Source organism: Dipodomys spectabilis, unplaced genomic scaffold, assembly GCF_019054845.1.
Source record: "Dipodomys spectabilis isolate Male_0828 unplaced genomic scaffold, ASM1905484v1 ptg000054l, whole genome shotgun sequence".
NCBI lineage: Eukaryota > Metazoa > Chordata > Mammalia > Rodentia > Heteromyidae > Dipodomys > Dipodomys spectabilis.
In genome coordinates this window covers 44,573,768-44,595,730 of record NW_024870731.1, presented here as the reverse complement: position 1 = coordinate 44,595,730, position 21,963 = coordinate 44,573,768, and the positions used below count along the sequence as shown (strand labels likewise).

The window sequence follows — 21,963 nt, the reverse complement described above, 5'->3', positions numbered from 1 at the left end:
AAGTGACAGAAGCCAGCACAGCACTGAGCTGGGCAGCATGACCATTTCCAGGACCCATCTCTATGACCCACTTGCTTAGGAGCATACACGGAACAGTGGGTACATATATCTTTACACGACAAACTGTAAGGAAGTAGTCTCATGAGTGCAAGTGCAGTCCTACCTTTAAGAAGGAGTCACAAAAGCAAAATGGAATTACAGAAGCTAAGCGTAAACGCTAAGATGGTGAGGTTTGATACGCCCTATCACCCTGGCAGCCTGAGAGCTACAGATTTACTGTCCGTCAAGGAAGTCAGCAGCCCCTCCCCCAGCCTCTTCACCATAGCTCTGGCACCAGGGACACAGCCTTCAACCAGGAGCCTTTCGTGGGTGGGGATAATTTATATCAAGACCTTAAGAGAGATTAAGAGCTGAGACTCAGCTAAGCACAGTGATGCACGGCCGTGATTCCAATGTAGAGGTTGAGGCAGGAGGATTGCAAGTTTAAGGCCAGTCAAGCCGGAACAGCACAGGGAGTTCCAGGTTGGCCTGAGCTGCATAGCAGAGGCCACCTCAACAAAGTGGGAGGCAAAGGGTAAGGACAGAGGGAAGGAGGAGGGACAGATAAGAAGAGAAAGACTCATATGACCAGTCTGAAGGAGGAAGGGGACATGCCCCTGTTGTTTCTTTCCTAAGTTTCTCCAAACCCTGACCTTTGCTCAGGCTGACAGCCCAGTTGTGTGAATTCATTGCATGACATTCTTTCCTTCCTTGAGAGTTTCTTTGCTTTTATTTCTTTCCAGTCCTGAGCTCAGCGTCTGAGCAGCGTCTGACCTGCTTTTGCTCAAGGCTAGCTAGCACTCTATCACCTGAGCCATAGCGCTACTTCCAGCTTTGTCTGAGTATGTGGTACTGAGGAATTGAACCCAGGACTTTATACATGTTGGGCAAGCTCTCCACCACCAAGCCACCTTCCTTGAGAGTTTTTCTACAGCAAGGTCTGGGCTACCCAGCCATGTTCACAGCATCCACACTGATGTCTTCCTCACTTCTGCCCTCTGGTGGCTCTCCATAGGACGCAGGCCACTTGTCCTCCCAGGTGTCCCCTGGCTTCTGCCTGTGCCCTCCTCCACATCGTCTTGATTTCTCTCTCCCTGAGGGCTCTCGCTCCAGAACTCAGGTGTTGGCCTTCGTGTCCTTTTCCTAACATGCCCCACACACCTAGTGTCAAGCAGCTGCCTGTGGGCCAAAAGGATGAATAAACTGCACAGGCCTGGGAGTGGCAGGGACCAGGGCAGCCCCTGCTTCCCTGATTTGGGGCTCTCTGGTCAGAAGGGAAAGCAGTGGAGATGACCATTTGTCATGGGGGTACACCAGGGGGAGGAGACGAGGGTCATCTATGTGCTGGTAATGCCATCTGTGGCTCACTCTGTCAAGTATACTGCTGGCCTGCGACGAGGCTCCAGGGCTAGAGCTGGGGCTTGTGATGAGGTTTTTTCCTCCTGGACCTGGGCAGATAAGAGTAGAGCAATAGTTACAGGAGACCATTGGCATACATGTGTCCTGAGGAGATTAGAACATGTGTGGAGTGACAGCTCAGGGACCCAGCAAAAGGGGTCCTCGGAGAACGTTTTCCCCAAGACCTGGGTGGCAGGAAGGAGCTGTCTGCTGAGGGTGATGTGGGTCTGCTCTGACTACAGCAAAGAACCACAGCCTAGGTGGCTTACACGTGACAGATGTACTTCTGACACACAGGAGCAGTCTGTCTGCATGGCTGGGTGCGTGGCCTCTCCCTGGTCTGACTGCTGCTCTCTTGTCCTCAGGCCAGAGGAGGAGGTGACACTTACTTTTGAAAATATCAGTATTTCCTAAGGTTGGCTTTATTCACACTTCCCAAAATAAGACATTTATCCTGCTTGGAGAACATCTGTGTATGAAGATGGCCTAAGGGGCTGGTGGAGGGGACTAGCAGTGGAAGGAATGGCACGAGGTCACTTCTGGGCCGTAGCGCTCAGAGCAGGCCGCCCAGGGCCTAACGGCCTACCCTTCCTCTGGTGAGAATAGCAGAGGGCCACGCTGGGGGCGGGGCTCTGGGCGGGGCCTCACAGGGGGCGTGCCTAAGCAGGGCAGAGCTTGAATGGGCATGGGCGCGGCCATAAAGGGGTGGAACCTTACTGGGGGCGGGTCCTCTCTGGGGCGGGGCTTGAGCAGGTAGGGGGCGGGGCTCTGGCGGGCACGAGGGCGGGACCGCGCAGGGGGCGGGGCGCGCGTGCGCCCAGGGCCAGCGGCCAGCGCGGAGCTCGCGCTGCGTGAGCAGAGTTCTTGGGCCCTCGGTCACCGTCTCCGCACCGTCACCTCGGCCGCCGGCCGCCTCTCGGTTCCTGAGCCGGCCCGGCCCGGGCGGCAGCGACCGCGAAGCCCTGGAGCAGCCTCCGTCGCCGCCGCCGCCGCCGCAGTCGCGGGCGCAGATGTCGCCCGGGCTGGGGAAGGCTGGCGTCGTTCCCAACCGCCGCCTGGGCTGCGTCCGCGGCGGGCCCGTGTCGTCGCCGCCGGGGCGCCGCGCCCGCTTGGCATCTCCCGGGCCCAGCCACCCGTGCTCTGAGACCCGCGAGGAGTTGCGGCGCCGCCTCCGCGCCCTCATCGACGGCAACCGAGTGATGATCTTTAGCAAGAGCTACTGCCCCCACAGCCAGCGGGTAGGCGGTGGGGCCGGCGGCCGGGCGGGCCGGGCTGGCAGAGCGGCCGGGCTGGGGGCGGGGCCTGCGCGGCCGAGGGGCGGGGCCGAGGGGCCGGGACCTGCGGAGGGAGGGGCGTGCGCGGCCGAGGGGCGGGGCCGAGGGGCCGGGACCTGCGGAGGGAGGGGCGTGCGCGGCCGAGGGGCGGGGCCGAGGGGCCGGGACCTGCGGAGGGAGGGGCGTGCGCGGCCGAGGGGCGGGGCCGAGGGGCCGGGACCTGCGGAGGGTGGGGCGTGCGCGGCCGAGGGGGCGGGGCCGAGGCAACTGAGACCCCCCCCGCGGGGGGCAGGGCCTGCGCTGTCCCGGGGGCGGGGCTGAGGGGGCCGACACCGGTGGGGCGGGACCTGCGCTGCTGTGGGGCGGGGCTGAGGAAGGCCCACACTGGCGGGGCGGGGTCTACGCTGCTGCGGGGGCGGGGCTGAGGGGAGCCGATACTGGTGGGGCGGGGCCTGCGCGGCGGAGGGGGCGGGGCCAGGTTGGTCCTTTCGCGGGGCTTCCCGGGAGTCCCGACCGAGAGCGTTCGGTGGTCCGGACGCGGTGGTTCGGTGGAGGTTGATACACGGCTGGGTGCGGGCTCCCGCCTCCCGCACAGCCCCGCTGCTTGGGCCTGTCCACGGATCGAGGCCCGCAACCCGCCGGCGGCACCCCGGTGTCTGCTGGTTCAACCGCTTAGTGGGGACCCGTGCGCGGCGCGGCGCGGGCGGTGCGCCGGACTTGCGGGCCGGGTTCCCGCATCTCACCCGGAGGCGGATTTAATTGAGCCGCCTTAGAAGGGAGCCGCTGGGCGGCGGGGCCGGGTGTGGGGCGCCGCGTGCCCGCCGGGCACGGGCCCGCCCTGCTTCCTGGATGCCGTTAGCTGAAAACCAGACGGGGTGTAAGCTCGGGGCGTGGTGCCCGGCGGCGCCTTCACGGGTCACCCTCCGCCGGTCAGGACCGGCTCTGAACAAGGCTGCCTTACCAAACCTGCGCGGTCGGGTCCGGGGTAGAATGGCGGGCCGTCCTTTCCCAGTTCGCTTAGTTTGCACCGAGCCTGCATGCGGGTTCTTTGCTCATTGCGGTGTTCACATGCACACGTGTCAAGATCATTGATATGCGTGCGTTGGCATGGGATTTCTTAAGCACGTATTCGCGTGTGTTCATTTTAAAAGTCAATGAAATAAGGCTAGTACCTTGGGCACCTCCTGGAGTGTCTTCTCCCTAGCTTTAACTACCGTCCAAATGCTTTTTTCCTAATGAATGGAGCTGGTTTGAGCAGAGGTAGGAGATGATGAAGACCTTGGTTGGGCGGAACATAAAGAATCTGAAGGAAGCGTGGAGGGTCATTGTATCTCAGACGGTGATGCAGCATCACCCGCTCTCCTCCTTCCTTGAGTTCATGCCTGGGTAGGAAATGCCTTGACTGTCTTCAACCTCCCTCATAGCTCTCCTTTTCCTTTTTTCCATTATGCTGAAACCCATGCCCAAGTAAAGCCTGTTCTGGGAGCCCATTTTCTCCATCTGCCATTGAAGTGGGGCTCGGGCCAGGCAGGTGGGGGGGGGGCAGGATGGGACACTCTACTGAGAGGCAGTGGACCTTCGCAAATACGTGTTCATTTGTTGAGCGCTCTTGCAGGATTTCCATAGACTTTAATACGTTTCACAGGGAGTGGGGCACAGACCTCCTGGGTTTATCTCTGGGGCTGAGAACATTGGAAGGTTTTGAGTAACATGGCACACGATGGCTTCGAAAAGCCCCCTTTGCTGTAATTATGGGAACTGGAGTTAGAGGGACACAAAGTTGATGCAAAGAGAAATCTAGTGATGCCACCAAGAAATTCCAGTAATAAATAAATACTGGTGGCTTAAATTCAGATCACAGCACTGGGGGACGGGAAAGATAAACGGGTTGAGCATGGAGAATTAAGACTTAGTAATGGCTGTGCTGGGAGGGATGGAGTTGCAAGTCCAGACTGGAAGCTGTTGCCTGAGGAGCTACAGGCTACAGGGAAGTTTGCTTAGGTCCCGCTGCTACCCTCTGAGCAGCAAGGTTCTCAAATTTCTCTTTCTAAATTAATTTTAAAAGTTATCTCTGATAGTACAAAGAGGTGTAAATTGTGTTGGTTTTTTTTTCCTGCTGATACCGGGCCTGAACACTAGGCCTCACAGTTCTTCCTCACAGCTAGCACAGTACCAGCTTTGCTCTTTGAGCCACACCTCCATTTCTCTGGGGTTTCTTGATGGGCAACTTCCCTAGAGGGAGGAGTTTGTGTTCTGCTGCAGATTTCCCACCCTAGATGTGGGACAGACAGGCAATGGAGGTAGTTAATGGCAGCTGAAAGGAAATACACGAGGAACTAATGTGAGAAAGACAGCTGTATCTGGGGCCTGGTGTTTGTGGGGAAAAGAAAAGAGATTTGGAGCCAGGCGCTGGTGACTCATGCCTATAATCCTAGCTACTCAGGAGCCTGAGATCTGAGGATCACAGTTCAAAGCCAGCCCAGGCAAGAAAGTCTGTGAAACTCTTATATCCAAAAACCACCAGAAAACTGGAAGTGGCGCTGTAGCTCAAGTGGTAGAGTGCTAGCCTTGAGCTGAAGAGCTGAGAGACAGCACCCAGGCCCAGAGTTCAAGCCCCACAGCTGACAAAAAAAAAAGAGAGAGAGAGAGAGAGATTTGGACAACACTGTACATTGGGGAGTCTTAGGCAGGTGACAATAAAATGAAGGCAAGACATATGTCAAGCAGAACTCTTATTTGTAAAGAACATTTATTTTGGCATCTTGTAATGACTGTGGCCTCATTTCATAATGAGGCTGCACCTTTTGTAAGACTGAAACTCAGCTATATTTTTGTTACAGGTTAAAGAGCTCTTTGCTTCTCTGGGAGTTGACTATAATATCTTGGAACTTGATCAAGTCGGTAGGTAGACATTTATTGTTCATGATAAAATGCCAACAACATCAGCTTCTTCTCACTTACTTTATTCAACTCAGTTTACTCTTGTCTCTTTGCGTTAGATAGTCCATTTTTATCCATATTCAACCATGCAGAGCTGGGTGCTGGTGGCTCCTGCCTGTAATCCTAGCTTCTCCAGAGGCTGAGATCTGAGGATCAGCCTGGGCAGGAAAGGCTGTAAGACCCTTACCTCCAATTAAACACCAGATAAAAGCTGGAAGTGGAGCTGTCGCTCAAGTAATAAGAGTACTAGCCTTGAGCAAAAAGGAGCTCAAAGACAGTGCCCAGACCCAAATTTCAAGCCCCAGGATTGGCACAAAAAAAAAGAGAGAGAGAGAGAAAAAATTCAACCGTGCAGAAACGAACATTTACATGACATAATTGATGTAGATTTTATTTATTCATTTTTGTATTTGAGGGAGGGAGTAGGGGAAGATGTAGAAGCTGCTACTTTTGAAGTCTTTGGGGGAGTTTCAGGTATAGCTGCCAACTCTCTAGCAAAATAGGTGGGCAAACAGAAGAGTCAGCTCCTGCTTCCCAAACATGCTGCCCAAAAGGAGGAGAGAACGCCACCTTCGAGGCTTTAGAATCTAGATCTTTGTGACCCCTCCCCCTGCCTGCTACTGAACAGTGCTGCACATGTGGGGTGGAGTGTGTCGTCAGAATTCTCACCTCCCTGGCTCTGTCTCGTTTGCAGCCAAATTGTCATAGGAAACAAAACAAATCTTTGTCAAATTGTCATTATAAAGGTGATGCACAGAGGAGTTGCAGCTGCATGTCAGGTAATGAGTGCATTTCTGTTTGGACAGTGTCACCTCTTCCATTGTCCTTCCATCCCCATCCACCAAATGTTTCTCTAGAGTATTCCAAACAAGTAAGTCTTTAGTAGTCATGACCTAGTTTTATTTTCAGTGATAGAGGATAAATTTTGGACTATGTTCATAAAGAATCTTTACATATAGTCATTGAGACTTATGGATTATCTTTCATCTTGATAATTGCTCTTTTTTTTGGCAGTCATTGTATTATTTTCCAAGCTGATTCAGAGGGCTTATTTAAAAAGGACTGGTTTTATGTTATAAAACATAATTATAAGTCCTGTCTGGCAAGGTTACAAAGCATCCAGGCTTCTTGCTGGTGGGCACCCACAGACACCCAGCGTAGTGACAGTCTACCCAGCTCACACAGGCTGGCACTCACGGCAGGCAGCGTGGTGACATTGGGTTGATTTCACAGAGGCCGGGCGTAGCAGTTCTTTATGGAGTTCTTTGTTTGTAGATGATGGAGCCAATGTTCAAGAGATGCTGTTGGAAATTACTAATCAGAAAACCGTGCCGAACATTTTTGTGAACAAAGTACATGTGGGTGGATGTGACCGAATCTTCCAGGTAATGGTTGCTTACCTACTTCAACGCCGCCTGCCCATATTATTTTAAAAAATATCCAAGGGGGAATGGTTCTTAGGAGTTGCTCTGTCTTTTGGAAGCTGTAAAATGGAAAAGGATGGCAATAGATAATCTTGCCAACCACCCAGTGAATGTCTGAATCTGAGAAGATGGTCCTTCTTGAACGAGGTGAGGAGGCCACACAGGCCTGGAGCCAGGCCGAGTCTCCCTGAGGGAGAGAAGCAAGGCTGCCCTCCAGGAGAGCGAGGTCAGCACAGACATTGATCTGGGATAATTAGAATTCCTTGCCAGCTCTGGGTGCTCTGCAGAGGCCCATGACTTGTAAGGATTTTGATTTGCAGAGTGCAGGCAGGAGTCAGGCAGTGACAGACTAAAGAATCAATGTTTATGTGGCTGCAGATGTAGCTTAGTGGTTGGTGGAGCCCTTGCCTAGCACTTACGAGGCCCTGGGTTTAGTCTCCAGCATGACTCTTCTCCCCATCTCCTCTACTGTGGATGCTTATTAAAGTCTTCATTATTAGTTACTTAATTTCATTAAAATTATGTTAAAGGGAATGCTTTATACATGTATGAAATGTTAATACTCAGTGACTGACTAAATACTTGTTTGAAATTGTAATTAATAATTATATTTTGGTTAGGGAAAAAGACTGTCTGCATTGAGCGCTAATCTGCAATCTGCCTCATTAGGCAGTAATTGACTGCTTTGTCAGCCCTAGAAAGTGCTCATGTGCAGGCTGGTAGGTACTGTGATTGATCACAGCCCCTAAACATTTGTGAAGTTCTGGGCTCATGGTCCTAACCTGAATCTAGAGGTAACAGAGGTAGCGAATGCACTTCAGGACTGAAAGGCTTGTCCTTAGAAAGCAGATTCTTAGAGAAGGATTTCTCTAGAAGCACCTAAAAGTAAGGAGATTGGTACCCTTTTTATGATGTTCTAAAAGCATCTTGGGCGCTCATTCTGTGGGGCGAGTCTGTAGTTATGAAACACCTGTTCTGCTTCCCAAGCGCAGGATTGAGTAAGTGCCTTTGCATAAAGAAAATGGTTGTTAACCTCACCCAAGAGAGGGATGAATAGAAGAGCTGGCATCGTGGCCCTTGCCAAAACCACAGGTGATGTGTTCTGTGGGAAGCTCCCCAGCATAGTCACAGGATTCAGCTCAGTCGTGAGGCGCGATGGGGAGGCACAGATACTGCACCAGAGTCACTTTTTTTTTTTTTTTGTCCAGTCGTGGGGCCTGAACTCTGGGCCTGGGCGCTGTCCCTCAGCTCTTCAGCTCAAGGCTAGCGCTCTACCACTTGAGCCACAGCACCACTTCCGGCTTTTTCTTTCGGCTTATGTGGTGCTGAGGAATCGAACCCAGGGCCTCTGGCATGCAGGGCAAGCGCTCTACCACTGAGCCACCTTCCCAGCCCCCAGAGCCACTTTTAAAAGGAAAATTAGCACAGGAGAACGAGGACCAGGACGCCGATGTCTGCTCACTTCACTGCCCTCAACTGTGATATTTTGATCACTAGACCTGGGAACATGACAGAACACAGCCTGTGCCCTGGGGCCATTCGGCAGATGCCTCACCATGGGGTGCGGGCAGGGCAGCAGAGTGCCAGGCTGACGTCACACTGGCTGCTCCCTGTTAGGATAGCATCCGGAGAGACTTACAATTCCAATGTAGACATGTCAATTTGTTTCTAAGGTATTTTTAAAATAAAAGACTTCCATGCTGATTGCACACTGAGTACAAATGAAGTTTTAAACCGTTCATTCACTGGGCATTCTTTCTGCTTTGGTGGGCTGCAGGCGCATCAGAACGGGCTGTTGCAGAAGCTCCTTCAGGAAGACTCGGTGCACGACTACGACCTCATCATCATCGGCGGGGGCTCCGGGGGCCTCTCGTGTGCAAAGGTGTGGACTGGAAATTAAGCCCACACAGGACATTTTCTAAAAGTTAATCTTAATGTTGTGGTTGAAGCTTTTATTATGATAACTTGTTTAATTTAGGGAAAAGACTGCTCTCTTGTAAAACGTAACTGTTGTCTGTTAAGGGTAGAAAAATGGAGGACAAGAAAATGACAAGATTTTTATATATAGCCTTTTTTTTTTGTAGGAAGCTGCCATTTTGGGAAAGAAAGTGATGGTGCTAGACTTTGTGGTTCCATCCCCACATGGCGCGTCCTGGGGTAAGCCGCTCTGTCTGATGTGCTGTGCTTTACCCAGGCCCACCGAGCCCCACCCCTCTCAGGAGTCTAAGCCAGCTGTGCTCCATGTGTGACAGTGTGACGCCATCGCGGAGAATGGTACAGCCGTGACTGGTGCTCTGGCACTTCTGCCGCATGGTGTTTTCTACCCACGAGTGTTCATATTTTTGCATTGTTGTGGTCCCAGTGTTTGTGCTGGGTCCCGGGTCTGCCTGAACGCTTTCCTGTTCTGCACCCGTTCTGGAGCTGGGTTTGCTGGCTGTGGCATCAGCGTGTTGTATCTGCTGAGTAAGGGCGGGAGCGAGGCGCAGCCTTGCTGCTTGCTCGGACAGTGCTCACTGTGGAATCGAATGTGCAGCTGTTGTGCTAGATGTTCTCCGTTTATTCTTCAGACACATTCTCCTTTCATCTCTGCCCAGAGAACAGGTCAGTTGGCACCTTGTCCTCAGATTTCCAGCTGCGCATGGCCAGTAGTGGGAAGGGAGAGGGGAACAGGGAGAGAGGAGAGGAGCTGGGTCTCCTCCTGTGAAGGCCACCTTCAGGGCCCTGGTGGCCGTTCAGGTTCCTTTTCCCTCACACAGGGCTCCCAGTGCACCCTACGAGCCCTTGTAATTCCTGTCTCTATTCAGTTTCCCAGCCTGACTGTGTCTTTTTTTTTTTTTTCTGTCGGTCGTGGGGCTTGAACTCTGGGCCTGGGCACTGTCCTCAGCTCTTCAGCTCAAGGCGAGCGCTCTACCACTTGAGCTACAGCGCCACTTCTGGTTTTCTGGTGGTTTATTGGAGATAGGAGTCTCACGGTCTCTCCTGCCAGGGCTGGCTTTGAACTGCGATCCTCAGATCTCAGCCTTCTGAGTAGCTAGGATTACAGGCGTGAGCCACCAGCGCCCGGCTGTGTCTTGTCTTGAGCAGTGTACACTTATCTCTTTCCCCTACTTCTACCTTCTTCCTTTTTTTTCTCCTGCTTTCTCCCTTTCCTGCCCAGACACGACCCAGTCTATCAGGCAGACATGAGGTGAGCACAGTCAGGGAGGGAGTCCCTGGCTGCCTGGCAGGGCTGGCGCTGATGTGCTGTGGTGGCCTCTGACTGTGGGCCCTGACGCTGTGCCTCCACGCCTGGCAGGGTGCTCGCCTCACAAGTCTAAGGCAGCTCCCATCCCTTGTGCGTCAGATGCAAGCAAGAGGTTTGGCTCTGCCTCCAGAAAACTCTCCCTCTAACACCTATGGCTTTGCTTGTTGACTCCGTGATGCAGAGTTGTGTCTCACTGGGGGGCGGGGTGTTTCTCCACCACCATTCAACCTGGCCACGCCATGTTTCAGTAGCATGATGCAGAAGGAAAGCACGCACACGGCATCACAACTGCTCCTTCTCCCCAGGTCTTGGCGGCACTTGTGTCAATGTGGGCTGCATTCCTAAGAAGCTGATGCATCAGGCTGCTCTCCTGGGCCAGGCGCTCAGCGACTCGAGGAAGTTCGGCTGGGAGTACTCTCAACAAGGTGAGAAGGACAGCCTGCTATACATACTTCATAGCCGAGTTTGAAAGTCATTTGGTAAGCACTTGCCAGGCTGACACTCCAGGCTCTGTGGCCCCTGCGCAAGGCTGAGGGTTGTCCAGTTAGTATCCCAGCTAGGTGTGGACTGGTGATTCTCCATCATGGTGGCTGTAAGAATGTCCTGTGGGCTTTAAGAAGCCACCACAACTCATCTCTCCCCATGGTTCCCCTGCCGCAGGCGTGGACCAGGCCTCTCTAGAGTGTCTCGGGTGATTTTGAGGCTTGGCCAGGTGGCACAGGCCTTCTGGTCAGGTAGAAGAGAGAGGAAGGGTTGGGAGCTGGGGATGTGCAGCATGGGCAGGGCAGGCCTGCGGTCGGGCCTGGCAGGGTTGAGGATAGTGGGCTGGGGCTTCACTGTTCTTGTAGGCAGAGGAGAGTGCTAGCTCAAGCAGGCACAGCCTGGTTGTAGCTAGGACCAGGCCTTCCCACTGGCAGCGTGACTTCTAGACAGTCTTTTCACCGAGGAGATGCCCCTTGATGGCCCGCAGCTCAGAGTGCCGGCATGTGTGAGGTCCCCAGAGAACCCTCCTTGTCTCAAGTCCGCCTCTTGCATGGAAGCCCAGGCGAGGTGCTTCTGGTTAGTGACTCAGATGGGTGCCAGCCAGGATGTTAGGAACCCTGAACGGCCCTCCTGGTACCCTCAAGGCAGTAAGATTCCAGTCTGAGGGTAGTGAAGACAAACCATAGCAAGGAGTAAACCCTAGAGCCTTGGTGGTGAAGGTGGAGGTGGCTTGCTTATGTGGGTGACCCTCGCATGCCATGATTCATACCAGCTGGTAACCAGGGGTTCCTCTTGTCTGCCCTTCAGTGTCTCACCTGCCTGGACTCCATGTTAGGGAGTCGGATGGGATGTCTCACGCCCACGGGCCTCACCGGAAGTTACTTGTTGTTCTTTGCAGTCCAGTAGGGGCCTGTGTAGGGCAGTGCTAGATCTTCCTGAATACACATCACAACAGCCCCCTGGACGTTAGGTAGACGTTATATATGAGGAACTTTGAGGAATCTCATTTCCTCCTGTGAGCACAACTGAGATTCCTCAAAGCTGCCCATTGCAGAATGCTTTGTCATTGCTGGGATGAGGTGTGGAGACATCCTCAGTGGCTGGGAGTGGAGACCGCATGGTGCGAGAGTGCTTGCTAGCACGGGCCAGGCTCAGAGCTTATCCTCAGGCCCCTTCCCACCCGCAGAAGAAATAGTTACTCATTTGGGTAGCTCACCTTCATAATGAAGAAATATAAATTAGGAAGCAATGTAAAGGCCTAGGGTGTTGCCTTGTGGTAGAGGGCTTGCCTAGCTTTGTGAGGCCCTGGGTTCCATCCCCAGCACCACAAAAGAGAAAGAGAACATGCACGCCCTGTCACCAAGGCCTCTCATACCCAATGAGTGGCTGTGGGGGGGTGTGGCCAGCCACGCTGGTGCTCACTGACTTGAGCCTTCTGCACTCCCACAGCCCAGGGGTGCAGGCTTGGTAGAGGGAGGGGGGCATCCAGGAGGTGCTCCATGATGAAGGCCACCCTCTTTGTTATGTGGTGGGCATCAGCTACCGGAGAGGTCTGCTCTCCTGCACGGCCTTTCCCATGATGCTTGTATTATCTCTTCTTACAGAGCCCTGATGCTTGCAGGGCCTTGTTGTATGAAATGGAAATAGGTATAAGTTCTTTCTGTCCACTTCTGGGTTTATAAAGCAATAGGTAATACAGCTAATATGTGGCTATATGCAAGTTACCATTATAAGTAAAAGTCCACAGGTGTGGTCATACACATGGACAGTCCAGCACTGTCTTCCAGGGCAGGAGGATCATGCGTTTGAGGCCAGTATGGGCTATGTTGAGATACTGTCTCAAAGATAAATATGATGCACTTCACACCCGTGCCTGCTTCTGTTTTTCAGTGAAGCACAACTGGGAGACCATGACACAAGCGATCCAGAGCCACATCGGCTCTCTGAACTGGGGCTACAGGCTGTCCTTGAGGGAGAAAGGCGTGACCTACGTCAATTCCTATGGAGAATTTGTTGAGCCTCATAAAATAAAGGTGTTGTCAGATGCCCTGTCCTGTCCATGCTGCACATCAAGGATGGGGGCCAGGCATCCACGCACGCATGCACACCTATGCACACAGCACAGACAGCACAGACCCAGTGCAGGGCATACACATGGCTTCACATCCATCTGCATTTCTCCCATTGTTAATTACCCATATGTGGGCTAAATTGAAGAAATTGCATTTTAAAGACCTCTTCAATAGTTTAAAAGGCTAAAAGATTTAGCATTTTAGCTGTGGAATCCTTTCTTTTTTTTTTTCATCCTGGGACTTGAACTCAGGGCCTAGGCTCTGCCCCTGAAATTTTCAGCTCAAGCTAGTGCTCTATCTCTTGACCCACAGCTCTATTCCATACTTCTGGGTAGTTAATTGGAGATAAGAGTCTCATGGACTTTCTTGCCCACGTTGGCTTCAAACTATGGTCCTCAGATCTCAATTTCCTGAGTAGCTAAGATTACATGCATGAGCCACTCATTCCCAGTTGGAATCCTTTTGTATACTGAAATGTTAACTATAACTCCAAAGTATACTGTTCATAAGATCCTGGATAAAGTATATCAGAATTAATATATTTATGTTTATGATATTTATGTTATCAAATCAGTACTGTAAGAACAATGAGATCATTTTTTTTTTTTTTTGGTTCTGGTCGTGGGGCCTGAACTCTGGGCCTGGGCGCTGTCCCTTGGCTCTTCAACTCAAGGCTAGCGCTCTACCACTTGAGCCACAGCGCCACTCCGGCTTTTTTCTTTTTGCTTATGTGGCCTCAGGCATGCAAGGCAAGCGCTCTACCACTGAGCCACCTTCCCAGCCCCACAATGAGATCATTTTGATGAACACAGAATTTTTAAGATAGAATTATGAAAGACAGTCAACTATTATCCGCAGAACTTAGTGCTTTGCTCTGGGAGATCATGTAAGATAATCTGGATATGATTCTGATTACTCTGCATCAGCTGTTAGCTCACTGAGGTGGTCATTTAGAGTGCCCCTCTAAAGCTATGCATGGGCAATACATTATTCACAAGAAAGACTGTAAAATACAAGTTTTATTTCTCACGTTGCAGTGTGCCTGGTGCAGATGGTTGAATAGCCAGCCATTCCCCAATTGAGTCTGCCCCTCCTGAGGGCCTCAGCAATATCGGCCTCTCCTCAGTGGCTCAGACTAGAACCTTGAGCTCTTCCCCTCTGCCTGTGGCCGGCACTTCTGGTGTGTCTCAGGACTCCTGAGCAGGCCTGTGCCCCTCCTCTGTCTGACTGCTCATGCCAGCCCACAGGTTTGAATTCTTTATATGAAGGTGTGCTCTGAATAATCTCTATAATTACAAACAGTCCACAACCACAGCTGACTCTCCATGAGAAGGCCTCCACTTTGGCTCTTGTTTGTTTCATTTCACCACTGACACATCCATGTACTATTTGCTTCAGGCCACTTGACAGCCCCCCAGCCCAGCTCCTTGCAGGCCAGGTGCCTTTGGGCGCTGCTCACTCTTTCCGGCTCCATTCCTCTTGGTCATCTCACTCCACTCATCTCTGGTTTGAATATATGCTGACCTTTTGCTCTGCTACCCCAGCCCACAGTGCGCTTTGACTACCATTTTGTAACAATCTCTGCTTCCGTGTGCTGCACTGTTGTTTTTGCACACCTGTTACTCTGTTGAATTAGAAACCCTGTTAACTATGGATAGAATGAAGTTTTTCCCTTATGTCTGATACTCTATAATATTAACTAAGTAAGTGAAAATTGCTTTCCTTTATTCAAGGCAACCAATAAAAAAGGACAGGAAACGTATCATACTGCCTCAAAATTTGTCATAGCAACAGGTGAAAGGCCACGCTACTTAGGAATCCCAGGAGATAAAGAATACTGTATTACTAGGTAAGGTTAAGTACTCCATTCTGACTTTAATCAACAGCATTGCCTTTATATGTCTTCAATGGATTTACTCCCTTATTCCACAAAAGCTTGGACTGATCACACTAAATGCTAAGTAATGAAGCAAAGATGAAATAAAATTAGATGAATAATAAGAGTGGGAAGATTTATGTACAAAACTATGCTCTGTCTGGGTAATTGCTAGAAAAGACCTGAGAATTTGCTTCTAAACTTCCTGCAGGCCTACTAGCTTCAGGGTGTAGGGTCCGACTGAAGGCCATTAAAACTGGAGCCCAGTAACATTTTGGTTGCATGGCCCAGGCATTCTTTCTTTTTCTCTTTCAGCGACGATCTTTTTTCTCTCTCCTACTGCCCTGGGAAGACCTTGGTGGTGGGCGCCTCCTACGTCGCTCTGGAGTGTGCTGGATTCCTCGCTGGCTTCGGCTTGGATGTTACAGTCATGGTGCGCTCAATCCTTCTTCGTGGCTTTGATCAAGAAATGGCAGAGAAAGTGGGCGCCTATATGGAAAAGCATGGCGTGAAGTTCATAAGAAAGTTTGTGCCTGTGGCGGTAGGTGTGAATGACATTTGCAATTCCTTCAGTTGTTCTTCTTACTCTTTAACTTTTTAAGTTTACCTCTCCTGCATTCAATTAATGAAATTAGTCTGAGCCGGGCGCCGGTGGCTCACGCCTGTAATCCTAGCTACTCAGGAGGCTGAGATCTGAGGATTGAGGTTCAAAGCCAGCCCGGGCAGGAAAGTCTGTGAGACTCTTATCTCCAATAAACCACTAGAAAACCAGAAGTGGAGCTGTGGCTCAAGTGGTAGAGCTCTCGCCTTGAGCTGAAGAGCACAGGGACAACACCCAAGCCCAGAGTCCAAGCCCCACAACTGACAAAGAAAAAAAAAAAAAGAAATTAGTCTGCACTTAAGTAGCATTGCAAATAATATAACACCCAGGATCCACAAAAGTTCACTCACTTAATTCTTTCTCTGGTTGCTTGAGACAATGTCCCTGTTCTCTAGGGCTAGGGCTGCTCTCTTCTCTCTTCTCCTCTCCTCGCCCCGTCCTCACAGAGTATTTATCTTTAGTATCTTCTTGCCTCTGAGTCACATCAGTATGTCTTGTCCTGAAACACTGAAGACCTCCATGCCTTTCTCACTGCCTGCCTGCCTGCCTCCTTTCCTCCTTCCTCCCATGCTGCTTCTTACCTGTATTTCACTAGTCATTTCTTAACTGCTGCCATCTCTATCACTCCTTGAAACTACCTTTCAAGAAATGTAGTGGTCACACATTTCTGTCCTCATTTTATTCTGTGCCTCCTGGCAGCTCATGAGGACACTTGCACACTCCATCATTCACATATAAATATGCTCACACACGTAAACTCTCACATGTAAGTATGCCATGAAGGTGCACTCACAATGTAGATCCTCATGCACACATAGGTATGCTCACACACATACGTCTTTGGACGCATTTGTTCTCTGTCACCATAAATAGAATCATGACATGATTTATCCTTACTAGATCCAACAGTTGGAGAAGGGTTCACCTGGAAAGCTGAAAGTATTGGCGAAATCCACTGAAGGACCAGAAACCATCGAAGGAGTATATAACACAGTGAGTTTTTGTTTTATAAGCAGTATGTGAATGAACACACTCAGAAATTAGCAGAAATTGAACCTACAGAACCTCCATACTGTGATGAGTGTTTATTCTTTGGGAGAGTATATAGATAGGGAGAAGAGCTCTTATCAGTGGTTTCATAAAGAATACCATGAGGTCATTGGATGACCTCCATTAAGCCAGTCTGTTCCTCTTAAGAGTAGAGCTGGGGGTTGGGAGACTGCCAGTTGAACCACACTCCTAATCCCATGGGGAGAAGCTGGACTTCCTCCTTGCCACTGCAGTGTTCATGCAATTCTGAAAGAATGCAGTAAGGTAAGCCCTCTAACCAGGGCTTTGGCTCCAGTTGCACAAATGCCAATGCAGAAACACAAGAAATAGGAAAAAGCAAAAGTCAGTAGTTTCACAAAAATGGACATTCAGTGCTGAAGTAAATGAAACCCCAAAGCACTCAAAAGAACAATAATAGGAATGATCTAGGTCAAAGATGACACAAATAAGCACTTAAATTCATTGAAGAAAACTGCATTTTTCCATTTGTAAAGTTTATAAACAAACAATGGAATGAAATAATGGAAGATGTGAAAGAGAATTTCTGGGGGAAAAATTAAAATTTAGAATGAAAAGCTTAACAAGTCAAATAAAATTCAGTTGAAATCCTTATCAATAGACTAGAATAAATAAAAGACTATGGAGGCATGAAGAAAAGGTAGATGAATTATAGTGTTCAGATACCGTTAAGAAAACCAGAAAAGTACAAATGGAACATATGAGATAACTAGACCATTACTGAAAGACATAACTTACAAGTTATAAGCATAAAAGATGGTGTAGTCAACAGAATACTAGTAGAAAACCCAAATCTTGAGAAGAGATGGTTATTCAGGAATAGAAACTGGAGTACCAGACAAGGCCAGGCAGAACCTGGTCTGAACATTCAATGTTTTTTGTTCTGTATTTTCAATCTTAAGACAGCCCCATAACATTGGGCATACAGAATAAAGAATATTGAAAGCTGCAAAAGGGAAGCACAAGATGCCTATATCCCAGTAGAAACTCTAAAAGGGATGAGGGCAGGAAATGATGTTTCAAGCCTTGAAAGAAAATAACTGCCAGTCTAGATTACTGTATCCAGATTACTGTATCTAGATTACTGAATGAGACACTAAACCTTATGTGATAAAAATGGGAGCAATTCATGAGCATGAGCCACACTACAGACGATATTTCAAAGAAGCCTACCACAGAAGAAGAGAAATACAACCATGAGAATGTGGGGGAGAACAAATCTCGGTAGAAGAATAAGCAACTAAGTACCAGGGATGAATCAGGAATTAGTATAGTTCAATACTAACTCTGAGTGCTAATAGTCTCAGTTCTCCAAATAAAAGACATAGACAGGAGGATTGGATATTTTTTAAAAGGCTGGGCACTGGTGGCTCATGCTTGTAATTCTAGCTACTCAAGAAGCTGAGATCTGAGGATTTCAGTTTGAAGGCAACCTAGGCAGAAAAGTCTGTGAAATCTTTCTCCAATTAACTACTAAAAAGCTGGAAGTAGAGCTGTTGTTCAAGTGGTAGAACACACACACACACCCAAGACCCAATCCCTTGTTGCCTACAAGAAATGTACCTTACTGGCAAAGACAGACTAAAAGTGAAAGCATGAAAAAAGATGCTCCAAGAAAAGGGAACTCAAGAGAAAGCAAGAGTGGCTATATGCATATACTGTATACATATGCTCATGTAGTTAAAAACTGAACATGTGGGTGTGGAGCCTCAAATTATAGTCCCAGCTCCCTGGGATGTGGAGATCTTGGTTCCACGATAGCTCAGGCAAAAACAAGTTCACAAGACCGCATCTCAACTGATGGCTGGGAGAAGTGGCATGCACTTATTTTCTCAGCTGGGGGGCAGCACCATGGCTGGACACATGCTGTCATCCTCAGCACAAGTAAGCTGTCCTAGGGAACACTTGTGTGCACTGTGCTCAGGACATGCCTGTGTGGCTTCATCTCTCTGCTTATAGCCCTCTGCTTATAGTCACTTGCACTTGAGCTTAGCCCTTCAACGCATAGGTTTTGAGGGACACACAGGCTCACGTGGACTTCTATCATAAACCTTCGGAGGAGTGTTCACCTAAGCTGACAAACAAGCTGGTACAGGTTGCTTATAATACTTATGTCCAGCCCTTTAGCAACAGAAAGTATCTATAGTGCTGTCCCTTATTTCTCTCCTATTTTTTAAATTTCTTCCTAAACGTAGGTTTTGTTAGCAATTGGTCGTGACTCATGTACAAAGAAAGTAGGCTTGGAGAAGATTGGTGTCAGAATCAACGAGAAGTAAGTGTGTGAATGAGCACAGGGCTGTGGTGGGTGGACACACTGTATACTGCACTGCAAAGCACAGCTTTGTCACACCCCCTCTTAGGTTGCTCAGTTAGAAGATATAAAATGTTTAGGCTTTAAATTCTCCTTGTAGTCAGGACTATGCCAACTCTGTACTCTGGTTTTTTCAGTCAGTCACGCTTACTATGTGCCTTAAAGAGTACATGTATCTGACAGCTGTTTAAATACAGATTAAATATATTTGTGGAAATATATGATGCAGTGTCTGTGAGAATGAATTCTGATGGTACTGACTAATGAAAAAGAGCCTGAAGATCCACTGAGACATGGGAAGAGTCTGGCAGTGTGTGACATGGGAAGAGTTGGTGGTGAGCCTTGGCACCCAGAAGTGTGCATGCTGGACCACAGAGGCACTGCCTTTTGGAATGATGGAAACCCTGGTTATTTTAAGGTGTTGATCTTAAATTAATAGAGATTACCGTTAGCCCGAGGTATGTGAGTTCTCAAATGAAGGAGGGCTTTCCTTTGTGTAGTTCTTCATATGGAATGCTACCAGTCAGCAGTACCGTTAGTCACAGATTTCCTTTCCTTGTCACACACAACCAGGAGTGGCAAGATACCAGTGAATGATGTGGAGCAGACCACTGTGCCCTATGTCTATGCTGTTGGGGATGTCCTGGAGGGCAGGCCGCAGCTCACTCCAGTAGCCATTCAGGCAGGCAAGCTGCTGGCTCGGAGACTCTTTGGGACCTCTCTGGAAAAGGTAACATTCTTCCAGGTGCTAATGGTGTCCTTGTTCTCTGTGAGGCTGGAACCTTGTGTGCTTCTCCCCTGGCCCCGAGGTAATATCTGGAAGTTGAGACCGAACACAGCAGCACAAGTAATGCTTGTGCGATCACTTTCCAAGTGAAGGTTTCCCAGAGATGGATTTGCAGCTGGCTCACTGTTGAGTAGTTACTTTACACAAATATGGCTGAGTTTCTCTCTGTCCAAGATGGTGCATTGATTTAATTAAGACCACCATGGTCCAGCCCTACAGCTTACCAGTTGGTTGGTGGTCATGAGTCAGACAGCATGTTAAATAGTAAGGCAGAACATGAGTATGTGCCATAAGCCAGTTGCTTTCGGGCCATGGGGAGGACACTGCGCTGTCACTGCAAAGGATGGGGAAAGGCTTCCTCCGTACATGCAGAAGGGCCCTCAGCGTGGCCAGGGGCTTCAGTGCCTGCTTGGGGAGACTTGGTCAAACCTCTGTCACCACTGTTGGGCCAGTGCTGTGGGTCCAGTGGTTTGCAGTGTTCATATTCTTTGTGTTCTTGGGATAGGCTTTGTAGGATGAGCAGATCAACATTAGGGCAGCAAGGATTTTTCTGAAGGTCAGTTGTCCAGGTAAGGGCATGGAGTCTGCAACATATGGTTTGTCTGAGGACTGTGGTCACCTCATGGCAGTCTCTGAGACCAGTGTAGACGAGAACATGGGATGTGTGCTGTGGGCATTGCTAGCAGGGCCAGGCATGTCACAGGAAGGGCTGAGAACCATGATGCAGGTGATATGTTGAGGAGTTTGTACACAGAGTAGGCAGGAGTGGGCGGGAGGCTGTCCCGGTGTGAGGAGCTGGCAAAGACCTTACTTCTCCCAAGTTTTCCTTTAGACGCAGGAAGGGTGGTAAAACCACTGCCCATATTAACCCAGTGACTAGTCTGCCATTTCTGCTCACTCCTTTTCTGATACATGTGAACATAGATATTGTGCATATACTCTTTCCTCTTCTTTTGGCTGAGCTTTTTGAAATGGCGACATCAATGGTGCCTTGCCCCTTGTACTTTTTTTTTTTTTTTTTTTGGTCATGGGGCCTGGGTGCTGTACCACAGATATTCAGCTCAAGGCAAGCACTCTACCACTTGAGCCACAGTGCCACTTCCAGTTTTCTGTTGGTTTATTGGAGATAAGAATCCCATGGACTTTCCTGCCCAGGCTGGCTTTGAATCGAGATCCTCAAATCTCAGCCTCCTGAGTAGCTAGGATTACAGGTGTGAGCCACCAGCACCTGACTTGCCCCTTGTACTTCTGTCTGTGAGTATAAGCTCACTGCATCACATGGCACCTGAGAAGGTCAGCCAAGGGGGTAGTCATCTCTCCATGGAGAGAGAGAGACAGACAGACACAGAGACAGAGTGTGTGTGTGTGTGTGTTGGTTCACCTGCCACCATTGCCACTTAACAACCTTCTAAGTCCCTTTAAATCTGACAGTCCTACTACCTTTTGTAAATGTTTGTAATAGTTTTTTTCAGAAACACTGTCACAAAATAGGAGAATGTGATTTGTTGTCTTCCAGTGTGATTACACGAATGTTCCCACCACAGTGTTTACCCCTCTGGAGTATGGCTGCTGTGGACTATCTGAGGAGAGAGCTGTTGAAGTTTACAAAAAGGAGAACATGGAGGTAAGATCCTGTGCCTTGTTTGCCTCTTGAGATCTTCCCTTTAACCCGCCATCGTCTTGCAGCTCTTTCTGTCTTGTCATTTTGTAAGTTGCTATAATGGCTACATTATAGAAGATGACATTTCTATTTCAGGAGAATTCAAATTAATCTTTTGTGCAAAATAATTAAAGAACTCCAACTGGGGAGTGGGGATTTAGAAGCAACAAGTCTGCAAGGCTCTGAGTTCAAGACCCAGTGCTGGCACACACAAAAAGAAGAACATATCCTTAAAGAACTGAATCTGAAGACTGAAGTAACAGTTCCAGGAGAGATTGGTGGAGCACAACTACCAGTCTGTCTCTGTGATTGGTCCTTGGGAATGTAGGCAGAGAACCTCCTCAGACCTCTCTCTTGGCAGTGTTCAGTGCCAAACACAACAAATGATGTCTGTTGACTTTTGACATGCATTGGTACCCAAGTTCAAGTCCTTGCGCTGCCCAAAGGAGCAACAGCCGCCCTGCTCTTGCCTTCTAGGTGTATCACAGTTATCTTCTAGATGTATCATCCTTGTCTTTTAGGTGTATCACAATTGTCTTCTAGGTGTATCACACTTTGTTCTGGCCCCTGGAGTGGACAGTAGCTGGCAGGGAAAACAACGCCTGTTACGCAAAGATAATCTGCAACAAATGTGACCACGTACGTAGCCAGCCTGGCACTCTCACTTATGGGGCTGGGGTTGAACACAGTGGGTTCCACCATGGAGCCCACCCCTCCCCCCAAGGGCTGGCATTTAAAAGCAGAGATTTGTTCCTAGCAAGAGGGCTTTAGTCTCTTTAGAGCCAC

The 21,963-nt window shown here is 49.5% G+C and overlaps 1 protein-coding gene across 4 annotated transcripts in view; it reads left to right on the top strand.

Annotated features, from left to right (window-relative positions):
• The first annotated feature begins 2,595 nt into the window (after positions 1-2,595).
• The window catches only part of Txnrd3 (thioredoxin reductase 3), a 36,389-nt gene continuing 17,021 nt past the window's right edge, over positions 2,596-21,963 (top strand). The window contains exons 1-14 of one of the 4 annotated variants that reach the window (XM_042680273.1): positions 2,596-2,675; positions 5,552-5,612; positions 6,927-7,036; positions 8,853-8,957; positions 9,160-9,232; positions 10,625-10,744; positions 12,693-12,835; positions 14,608-14,723; positions 15,066-15,291; positions 16,252-16,344; positions 18,615-18,691; positions 19,304-19,460; positions 21,034-21,141; positions 21,721-21,816. In XM_042680273.1, coding sequence (XP_042536207.1) covers positions 2,637-2,675; positions 5,552-5,612; positions 6,927-7,036; positions 8,853-8,957; positions 9,160-9,232; positions 10,625-10,744; positions 12,693-12,835; positions 14,608-14,723; positions 15,066-15,291; positions 16,252-16,344; positions 18,615-18,691; positions 19,304-19,460; positions 21,034-21,141; positions 21,721-21,816 — 1,524 coding nt within the window. In that variant the 5' untranslated portion in view covers positions 2,596-2,636. Of the gene's footprint in view, positions 2,676-5,551; positions 5,613-6,926; positions 7,037-8,852; positions 8,958-9,159; positions 9,233-10,624; positions 10,745-12,692; positions 12,836-14,607; positions 14,724-15,065; positions 15,292-16,251; positions 16,345-18,614; positions 18,692-19,303; positions 19,461-21,033; positions 21,142-21,720; positions 21,839-21,963 lie in introns of those variants that run through there. The other 3 variants (XM_042680275.1, XM_042680276.1, XM_042680274.1) reach the window with 3 other exon arrangements.